Genomic DNA, 11,297 nt, shown 5'->3' with positions numbered 1-11,297 from the left:
TATCCCAATGTCCAATATTAATGCATCTTTTCTAGTGATAAAATCTTAATTTTATAACTCAAAAATGGATCATTTTAAATCAGAACTAAAATGTAATTTAACTTTGAATATAATATATTGGGTAGGTGGTTGAACTAATTCAAATTAAATAAATTATTAAAAATATAAAAAATTTAGAAAAATTAAAATATAAAATTTAATTCAACCGATTTTTACCAATATATAAATTAATTCTTGGTCCAACTTATTTAACTGAATAATTTTAAAAACATTGTAATTTCAATTTTAATAAATAATTATTTAATATTCAAATTTTAATAATAAAATAAAATATTATTCTAATATTAATATAGTAATAAAATAAAACAATAAAAAATTTCTCTGACAACCTATACCCAATCCTATTGATGTAATCCTCATTTGAAATTTTATACCAAAAAATTTCTTCAAATTTATATTCTTATATATCATAGATAAGGGATATCATTTGATGGTTGGCAACAATACATGAGTGGGAACCTTGTAAAATAAGTTTTTGGAGGAGTAAAATTTTAGACTGAATCTGTTTAATTGAAAACAGGCTAAACTGTTCTAAGGAATACCTGCATAAATTTAATTTGGGTTTATTATTTGAGGGGTTCAATCCTTGTGGCATCATCTTAGATGAATTACATGTCATTGTATTAAGAGTTATATTGTATTTTGTCTCGTTTATTTAAAAAAAAAGGTAAATTAATCTCTGTACGTTAGATAGAAGAGTAAATTGGTCATTTTTGTTAAATATTTCATCCATTTTCACTGATGACGTGGTTGATAAAATAACTAGACAATTAACATGCCAAATATACCTTATGCTACTGTATGAGAACCAATTTTTAATAGTAAAATTGACTCCTACTACAAAGGCTTTCATTGGTACTTCTACTTTGCTTTCCTCTAGGCGTGGCAATCGATAATTTTCTTGTGTTACAATATAATAAATACATCGTAGAAAGAAATTTTATTCAAATGAAGTCTTAACCACTTTAAATATTTGTTGATGTAATTTAAGTGAAAGATAAATACATATTCTTGGACATGTATTTTCTTCTTAATGTTTGTGGCTTTGGTGATAGGTGTATTGATGTACGACGACTTTTAAGTCACATATCACATTTTGAGTCTGTATGATGATAAGTCGACATAAACGAGATATGGTGTGATCTTCACTCTTGATAAGTCACTAAACTTTAGTAAAGTTTGGTTATATATATATATATATATATATATATATATATATTCAAATTTTATAATAAAATTGTGTTTAAATAACTTACAAGCATATTATTATTTTATCTCTAATTTTATTTGTCACCAAATTTTTAGTTCATATTTTAACATAAAAATTTTGTACACATTTACAAGCATATATACAAGTAATTATTTAAATATTCATTAAAAAATATATTTAAATATAGGATATAAATATAACTATTTTAGAATCATTCTACTTTAAGATATCATAGGTTAAATGTATAATTAATAAGGTCAGTTTATTGTAAAGATGAGTATATATGTCGTAAACATAATCACTAACCATTAATTTTATTAACTTCTTGGTTTTGAAGTTTCAAAAAGAAAATGGAAGGAAATTTGAGAGTAAGTTCATATTTATATTATACATAATGAAGTTGATGTTTTCTTCTTTTAATATTTTTATATAAAATATTTAAATAAAATAATTAAAATAAATAATAAAGGATTGAATGAAATTTTATTTACAAATAATTTACAATTTTATTGTAAAAATACAATGAAGGTCCTTATACCAACAGTCGTATTGTATTTTGTCGCATCTACTTAAATAATAGATAAATTAGTCACGTTACATTAGATCAAATAACAAACTGGATTTTATCCTATTCTATTGTTAAAAACTGGTCCCTTTACATCAGAATGAGGTTCATGTTGCACACTACATATAACTATCTGGCTATTCTATCAATCACGCTAATTTTTAATAATAGAAATTAATACAATTTTTAAATAGAAAGGGTCAACTTATTATTTGATCTAACATATAGGGATTCATTTACTCATTTTCTAAGGACATAAGTAAAATGTAATTTGAATCCTAATACAATAACTTCCATGATACTTTTATCATATTTTACTTATAATTTAATATTGTGAGAGTAACAAAATTAAAAAAAGCATAGAAACACCAAAAGTTAATTATGGTGTCACTCATATACACAGTTAAAATTTGAATACATTTTTTCTTTGTCATTAATTCCATCATGGGTTTTTTTTTTTTTTGTCTAGTTAAGCCATAATTATCAAAATAATCATCATTAATCCTATCAATACCCCCCCTGCCTCCCTTCCTCAATACTTAAACCCAACTAACACCCAGCACCAAACGCACTTTAATTGCCACCTATTTCTAGCCATGTCCTTGCACTTAAAGAAAAGTAAAGCTAACCTGCAATCATTCCATATCGAGGCCTCAACAGATAAAGTTGGTTGATGGGTTTGCACCAAGTTGTTAAAACCCGGCCCTCAACTTCCCTTTTCTTTTCATCCTCCCACCCCCCCACCCCCCAATTTTCTTCATATGGTTCTATCATAAGTCCTTTATAATCACAGAATCAAGATAAGTCCTCAGCAAACAAAAAACAATGAGCACTGCAAGATTTATCAAGTGTGTCACGGTCGGTGATGGAGCTGTGGGGAAAACTTGTATGCTCATTTCATATACTAGCAATACTTTCCCAACGGTAATGATGGGGTTCATTGAATATAATTTATGGTGAATTATGGTGATATTTACAATGGGTTTTTGTTTTTATAGGATTATGTTCCAACAGTATTTGATAACTTTAGTGCCAATGTGGTGGTGGATGGCAGCACAGTGAACCTTGGCCTATGGGACACTGCCGGTAAGTTTCATGTGCCTGCAAAATTGTACTAGCCTTATTATACTGACCATTCAAATCAATGTACTGAGTTGATTCGTGTAAAATTTTTCAGGGCAAGAAGATTATAATAGGCTAAGGCCACTGAGTTATAGAGGAGCTGATGTGTTTTTGTTGGCCTTTTCTCTTATAAGCAAGGCCAGTTATGGAAACATCTACAAAAAGGTCTTCTTTTTTTTTTTTTTGCTGCCATACCTTACAATCTATATAGGTAACATGAAGCACTCAGATTGTATTTTGCCTCTTAGACTAAAAAATAGGTAAATTAGTCTCTATATGTTAGATCAAATAGTAAACCGAATATTTTGTTAAAAATTCCATTCATTTTTGTTGTTAAAAACTAGTCATTGTATGTCAATATAAGATTCACGTAGATCATCTAGTTATTTCTTCAACTGCACCAGTTTTTAACAAAAAAAATAGATAAAATTTTTAAAAGGAATGGCTAGTTTGTTCTTTAATCTAAAGAATATGGACTAATTTGTCAATTTTTTTAATAAATAAATTAAAATGTAGTCTGATACAAGTCGTGTATGGTACTTCTACAATCTATATGCTATTTTCCTCCCAAGTTACTTGAATTTGACATACAACACTCTCGTTCATGGCTGACAGTGGATCCCAGAGCTAAGACATTATGCTCGTAATGTACCAGTTGTGCTTGTTGGAACCAAACTAGGTAACCTAATTGTCCATCATAGTTGACACTGCCCCCAAGCTTCAGAAAGAACCCAGACTTTTATTGCACATAAACATCTTGTTTTTTTTACATTTTGTCTCGAATTGAATTGCAGATTTGCGAGATGACAAGCAGTTCCTCATTGATCACCCTGGAGCAACACCAATATCAACATCTCAGGCAAGTTTTTAAGAAAACATTACATGGTTATTTAACAACATAAATGCACTTCAAAACTGTTCTAAAGTTCATCCTTTTGGTTCAATGGAAACTTGGTAAACAGGGAGAAGAACTAAAAAAGATGATAGGAGCAGTTACGTATATAGAATGCAGCTCCAAAACCCAACAGGTACCCGAACATGTACAGTACCTAAACATAAACAGTAAAACAGACAAGAAGTGTAAAAAAAAAAAAAAAACCAATAACTTTCCTTTGTTCTGGTTTTTCTTTTTGCAGAATGTGAAAGCTGTTTTCGATGCTGCAATAAAAGTAGCTTTGAGGCCACCAAAACCAAAGAGAAAGCCTTGCAAAAGGAGAACATGTGCTTTCCTTTGAATATTGGATCATTATGACAGTCAAAAACAGTTAACAAAAGCTGTTGCACATAAACACTGTATCTGGTATATAGTTTGTTTTTTGTTTACATATGTTCCATGTGAAACTATGAAGGATCTCTAAGAAAACCCAAACTGTCATATCAACCTATCGATCAATGAATCGATTTCAATTTTCGCAGTATAAGTTCATTTTAATTCTATGGATAATGTTCCCTACAAATGTCATTACAATTTTTAATTATAAATTCCATTCTTCTATTTTACTAGCAGCTGATTTTTACTAATTTATTATTTATAAATTGTTGAATGATTGTTTTCAATAATTTAACGAAAAGATTTAATAATATTATTATAATTTCTCAATTTTAGATAAAATTTTGACAAATTAAAATAAATTAATTAATTTCTCAAATTTTCGTAAAACTATTACAAAAATCCTTAATAGTCCTAATCTTATTTTGATGTTAATGTTTACATTAGACTAGTATTATATATTTAGTATAGATTTACTTTTTAATGTATTCTAAATTACATAATATATAAAAATAACATTATAATATATTATAAACTTAAAAATAGGTCAAATTAAACTAGACTTAAACCTTGAATGTTTAAGCTCAAGCTCGGTTCATATTTTAAATGATCCTACACTTTCAAATTTGAATGAATTTTGGAATGTAGAGGAGTAAAACCTCACGGGTCTAATTTGACGCTCAATGAAAATGACATCATATTGAGCTTAATTAATATCCCATTCTTCTTTGCTGAATGACCAAGCAATTCGAGTTACATTAAGGTTAAAGAGTATGAGATCCGCCAAACCTGCCCCAATGTCTCTCCAACCATCCAAAAACTTGAGTCGGTATCACATACATGTACTGTTATTTATTTATTTATTGAAATTGGTATATATATATATATATATCATTTTGTATTTATCAATATTTTTTAAAAAATTTTAATATATAAAATTACTTATAGATACCAACTAAATGAAATTAAATAAATTTTAAATATAAAATATTTATGGCATAACGATTTTTTTATAATTTTTAAATTTTAAAAATTATTTAATTATTGATGTGAGATACACGTGGCAATCCATATGTATTTCACGTCAGCAAAGTTAACAAACATTAACTCTTCCATCATTTAACAGTGATTTGACAATAAATGCAAGTTCAAAGGTTAAATGAGGCGAAAAATTAAATGGAGGGCTAAAATGATCTTTTTTGTAAAGTTGGAGGGCAAAAAAGTCATTATGCCAATATTTATCAATTATATAAAACACAAGATAAATTTCAAAATTATACAAAAACTTTGGTCTAATGCACAATTTTATACATGAAATTTAAATTTAATTCGTTTTGCAAATTACTAACATAATTATCGATAAAACATCATTCAAAGTTTACATATTATATACACAAATAATTATATTTATCCAATATAAAACCAATCGATGTATTTATTTCTTTGAATGTGCATGATTAAATTAAAATAAAAGTTTCATGTATAGATTTAAATCATGATTAAATTTCATTCAGTATAATTACACTAAATCAAATTTTACGTATCAATTTGCACATTAAATAAAATTTCATGTATAATTTTAAGATTTATTCCTATCAAACACTCATCAAATAAATTTTACAAATAAAAATTTATTACTCAATAAATTTAAAATAAAGATATCACATACTAGAGGTGCTCATGGGCCGGGCTGGGCCCAGAAAAAGAATTTTGGCCCGCGTCCTAGGCCCGGGCCCGACCCGACCCAAAATATGGGCCTAAAATTTTGTCCAGGCCCAGCCCGAAAAAATTCCTAAGCCCGAGCTTGGCCCGGCCCATTTTTTTAATAAACACCAAAAATTTATTTTAAAAATAAAAAAAATAAAAAAAAGTATTTTAAAAATAAAAAATATATATTTATTATATTTGGGCCGGGCCTGGGCCAAAAAAGTGGTGCCCGAGGCTTGGCCCGTTTTCTAAACGGGCCTCATTTTTTTGCCCAAAACAATATTTCAGGCCTATATTTTTACCCGAACCCTCCCATATTTAGGGCGGGCTGTCGGGCCAGTCCAGGCCGCCCGGCCCATGAGCACCTCTATCACATACATTAAATAATAACAAAATAATAATAATAAAAAGAAAAACACATTTATAAAAATAATAATAAGGAGGAGAAGGAGGTCATATTGTATGTGTAATTTTATAATAAAAAAATCAACTTTATGTATGCACTAGAGTTGTTCATAGGTCAGGTTGAGCTTTAACAAAATTCTAAGTCTGATTGATAGGTTCGGGCTCGATCCAAAAATTAGGCCTAAATTTTTTTTAAGCTCGATTCGGATAAAAATGCTAAAATTCATGCTCGATCCGGCTCGACCCATATTTAAAAAAGTTATTTTATTTTTTCATATAAAATATTCTTAAAAATATAATACATCGAAAACACTAAAAACATTAAAATAAATATTTCCCAATAAATTGAAAATAAAAAAATTATTTATACTTAAATAACACTAAGACAGTTGCAATTTAACAAGTAAATGTCTCCAAAATAGTAGCAAAATTAAAAATAAAATAATAGTCATATAGTATCAAAACAACAACAACAAAATAGTAGCAACATAACAGTGAAATAACAATAAAATAGTAGCTTTCTTTTTTGCAAATTCGGACTAGGTCAAAAAAACTTTACTTAATGCTTGGCCTATTTTCTAAACAGGCATTATTTTTTGCCCAGACCTATTTTTCAGACTTATATTTTTGCTTATTTCCTCTTACTTTTCGAACGAACCTTTGATCGATCCATGAAGAAGTATAATATAGACCGGTGTATACATGTTAGCATAGTTTAAACTTTTAGAAGTGTGGAATATTATTAATATCATCTTCTCGAAATCCAATAATGTTTGACCCTATATTAAATTAAATGTTTTCCAACTAATTATCTCAACCAAACTTATTGATTGTCGAGTTAGATGACTAATCAAAGTCATACATCTTAAAGGCCATTGCTATTGACTTTATTTCTTACCACAAATTCGTTTTCCCTAGGATTCCTACTTTGAATGTGATCAATTCCAAGCAATTTGTCAAGGACTGAATTTTAATAATTTTTAGTAATTATTGTAATATGTGTTTGAATGCTTTTAAATATTATTAACTTGTTATATTAAAAAAGAACATTGCATGCCCATGCCACGTGCACAACATTGGGTGTGTCCAATTTTATATGATTGACATATTTGATCTTGTGTTTAATTCTAATTTCAGTCCCTTAACTATGTCGAGAGTCGATGTTTAATTTCTTTATTTTAAACTAATATGATTTAGTCCATTATAATGTTATTAATAAATGTAAATTAGAAATGTAAGTTACCTGCTCTTAATGGTTAAAGCGAGTCCTTTCACTCTGATATTCTTAATTCTTTAATTCGGAATGAATCAAATCTCCTCAAGTAGGATTCGAACCTACGACCAGTCAGTTAACAGTCGACCACTCCACCGCTAAGCTACTGAGGAACAACGGGAGGATTAAATCTCATAGAATTCAATTCCTATAAACTTGAAATTTCCTTTGTAACCCTCAGAACTTCTTTGTAGTGGTCACATTCCATGTCTCATTTCATAAGAAACCTCAAAGTGACTCTATTTCATTATATTTCATCCAAATTCCAATTCCATGTACTTAATTTGGATCTACTAAAAACTCAACCTTCAACCTTATCAATAGACCCAAGGCTCGTTGTTACGTTAACTTAATTACAGTTTAAAATGATTTTTTTTTTTTGGTTTGTTTTTGAAATCTACTTGCAGTGTTCCCTTTAGTGTGACAAATAGAAAGATTCCCTAGTCAGCTAAGAATATATGTTAAGCACTAATATAATTTTTTAAGTAAAAAACATTTCCTCTAACAACGTCATATTATACTTCAAATATTCCATGTCTATTCTTACCAATTTCGGTACCAGCTAGGAATATTTTTGTACATTCTTGTATAGGATCAAGTAAAACAACAACAACAACATGGGGTTTGTAAATTGATTAATCCAAGATGGCACTTGATAAATTTGAATTTAAAATTTAATTAGTGTATATTACACTCATTTTATGAGTTTCGATGTGATTTTTTTAAGAGGAAATGAATTAAACATATTTTTATAATGCAAATACTATTTATAATTTTTTATTGTGTTGATATGACTCATTAATCGAGTCATAACGAAGTTAAAAATTATCTTGATTACAAAATAAGTTATATGATTTTTTTATTTTTTATTTTTTATAAATCAATAAAAAGGTATTCATGTAAACTTTTTTACTTTTATTATTTGAATTAAAATAATTTTTAATTTATGAAACTTTAATAAGTATATTTATTATATAAATTTAATTGTTTTAAATTATTTTAATTTTAGTTTTTTTTAAATTAAATTAAGATGTTTTCTTATTAAATTAATCACACCCTCCATACGTAGTAGGCCAATTAATATTCCAAGCAGTAACATTACTTTCCTCCTCCTTTTTTTTTGCCATAGTTAATTACCATTAAATCAACCCACGATTTTTTGTGATGTAGATAAGCATCATTAAATTAAGGTTTAGTTATAAATTTGATCATTAATGTTTGCATGTTTGTTAAAATGGTTCTAATTGTATTTTTGAGTTTTTTTATTAATTTTTTCTTCAAACTATTTTTTCTAATGATTTAATGAAATTACAATTAAAAAAGTTAAGGGATGATGTAAAATTTTAATATTTGGAATATTTTAATGAGATATAATTTATTACTTGAATAACCATATAAGATAATTACATGTGAAAAGTAATAAAATAAATAAACCATCCATGAGATTAAAAAAATAACTCTTAATTTAAAGAAAATCAACATAATTATCTAAAAAAATTAACTTAGTAGAATAACCCCTCAGTAAACAAATATATGACGAGCACCGTGGAAATACATGTCGCTCAGCCAAAGAAAGATGATGGAGAGTTGGCCAAAATGGGCACTAAATATTTTGCGAGAGATCTCCTCCAAATCATTGGTATGGCTATCGAAATCGTGAGCATTGACATATAGGTTCTAGATCCAAGTGGTAGTATCAGGTCCGTTAGCTATTGTTCTTGAGAAATGGCCCAACCTAGCCCATTCTTTGAAAGAAGTTTTTACGGGATTCCTATCTACCAAATGTTTTACTTCTGGTTCCAGCAAACGAATAATCATTGAGTCCTCCTCTTTTTGGACAACACATACAAAGAGTGGCCAATAATTAGTGAACCTATGAGAGACACTTATAATTAGTTTTTTTCTCTTCTATCTCTCATCTATCTATATCTATTTTTTTTCTTTAGTTATTCACTAGAGCAATTATGATCTGGAAGTTGATTCGAGGCAAGTGTTCGGATCTATTATGACATATCCATGAGGCGCTCAACGGACCTTTTTAATCTTATAAGAACCTTTTGAAAAAAAGAATGAAAAATTGAATCATTAAATTTATTCATTAAATTTGTTAAAGAAAGTAGTTTAAAAAAATATCGAAAGTCAAATATACAATTAAGACTATTTTGACAAAATATACAAACATTAGTGGCCAAATTTATCATTAAGTCTTAAATCAATCCACTTAAACAGAAATATTAATTCAATGAGTTTGACTCTTCGACATTAAAATTAAAAAACGTTTGATATGATGAAACTTTTCGTTCCTAATAAATTTAATTAATTGAGACGTGCGAACAATCTCTTAGCTTAATGTCACTAAATATAATTTATTTCGTTTAAAATATAACATTACATTACGAATTACTTTTCCAAAAATAATAGGAAGTGATTTTCTTAATAATTAATATGAAAATTTCGTATAACAAGACATAATTATTTTTCTTTTATTTTTGCTTAGGATTTTATTATTGTTTTATTTTATGTTTGGAATTTTGAGTTGCTCTTAATCAATACTTTTCGATATATACTCAAATATTCTCAAATATCAAATAACTTTCACATCAAACACATTTCATTAAAATTATAATACGAAAAACACGATAATATTTTAGAAAAAGAATATGTATATATGATTTATTGTATCATTTATCTCGATAAAACTAATGCATTAAATACAAGCATTTTTTCTAAAATAATAACTACACAATAATCTATAATAAAACCAAAATTTATTTATAAAACCGTGAGTCTGATTATTTTCCTCTCTTTTTTCCCCAACAATAATAGAATATGTAAAAAAAATATAAAAAGGATGGTTTGTGTGGTTTGCATGTGCACCAAAATTTATGCAATTTAAGCATTTAGGCATTGTCGAGTATTTACTGCAATCACGTTTGCATTAAGTGACCGCATTTCTAGCCACTACACCCATTTTTCATTTTCTTGCCTTTTGCTTTGCCTTCCATTGTTTTTACTTTAAAATATTTTACCAACACCATTTATTGTAATGATGTGCCTTTTATTTCAATTTTTTAGTCGATCGAGCCTTAATTTAATTAATATAAGTATTATTATCAATATGTAAGGACGTGAGTTTAAGTACGTTGAAACGTATTATCCTCTTATTTATGGGGTGAGAGGAATTTTGAGTAATTTTAAATATTGTCTCAAAAAAGAAATTACTAAAAAAATATTATTTATATTTATTCTATTAAAATATTTAACAAATATAGGCATATAAATTAATACACGGGTAATATATCGAATCAATAAATAAATGAGGGAGTTAATTCATTACAAAATCTGTGATAGACAAATTGGTAGGAGAAGAAAAATATTAGAAGAGCAGAAAGGAAAAGTGTCACAAAAACAGAAAATAAGTGCATTAAATACATAAAACAATAATAAAAGAATTGCATAATTGGCTACAAAGAAACCTAATCTATAAAGGGTGGGAAAGGAGGAAAGGGTAGAGGTGAAAATAGAGTAATCAGAAATGGTTATACAACGTATTTTGTTCTATTTATTTAAAACATAAATAAATTAGTTTTTGTAGGTTAAATAAAAAAATAATTTATGTGATATGTTCTGTATTACTGTCTAGTTATTTTGTCAACTAAATCAATTTTTAATAGAAATGATCGAT

At 27.5% G+C, this 11,297-nt stretch overlaps 1 protein-coding gene across 4 annotated transcripts; it reads left to right on the top strand.

Moving 5' to 3' along the window:
- The first annotated feature begins 2,578 nt into the window (after positions 1-2,578).
- LOC105778439 (rac-like GTP-binding protein RAC13) lies at positions 2,579-4,378 on the top strand. Of its 4 annotated transcripts, none has more exons than XM_012602153.2 (7): positions 2,579-2,759; positions 2,834-2,921; positions 3,013-3,122; positions 3,573-3,636; positions 3,752-3,816; positions 3,920-3,985; positions 4,094-4,378. In XM_012602153.2, exons 1-7 carry the CDS (start codon positions 2,661-2,663, stop codon positions 4,190-4,192), a joined length of 591 nt encoding a protein of 196 aa, XP_012457607.1. In that variant the 5' UTR covers positions 2,579-2,660; the 3' UTR covers positions 4,193-4,378. The 4 variants fall into 4 exon arrangements, with proteins under 4 accessions (XP_012457607.1, XP_052477794.1, XP_052477796.1 ...); XM_052621834.1 differs by having other exon boundaries at positions 3,920-3,997; XM_052621836.1 differs by having other exon boundaries at positions 3,752-3,820; positions 3,924-3,985.
- The last annotated feature ends 6,919 nt before the right edge of the window (positions 4,379-11,297 follow it).

This window comes from Gossypium raimondii, chromosome 10 (assembly GCF_025698545.1).
Source record: "Gossypium raimondii isolate GPD5lz chromosome 10, ASM2569854v1, whole genome shotgun sequence".
NCBI classification, from domain to species: Eukaryota; Viridiplantae; Streptophyta; class Magnoliopsida; order Malvales; family Malvaceae; genus Gossypium; species Gossypium raimondii.
The sequence above is the reverse complement of the archived record's forward strand: the minus strand, read 5'-3'. Positions and strand labels throughout refer to the sequence as shown.

What these genes read in the sequence shown, in the direction of transcription:
- LOC105778439 (XM_052621834.1), top strand. Translation starts at nt 2,661, where the DNA reads ATGAGCACTGCAAGATTTATCAAGTGTGTCACGGTCGGTGATGGAGCT. An exon ending in GCTTGTTGGAACCAAACTAG is followed by an intron (nt 3,637 to 3,751) that starts GTAACCTAATTG and finishes ATTGAATTGCAG; the next exon opens with ATTTGCGAGATGACAAGCAG. An exon ending in CCCAACAGGTACCCGAACAT is followed by an intron (nt 3,998 to 4,093) that starts GTACAGTACCTA and finishes TTCTTTTTGCAG; the next exon opens with AATGTGAAAGCTGTTTTCGA.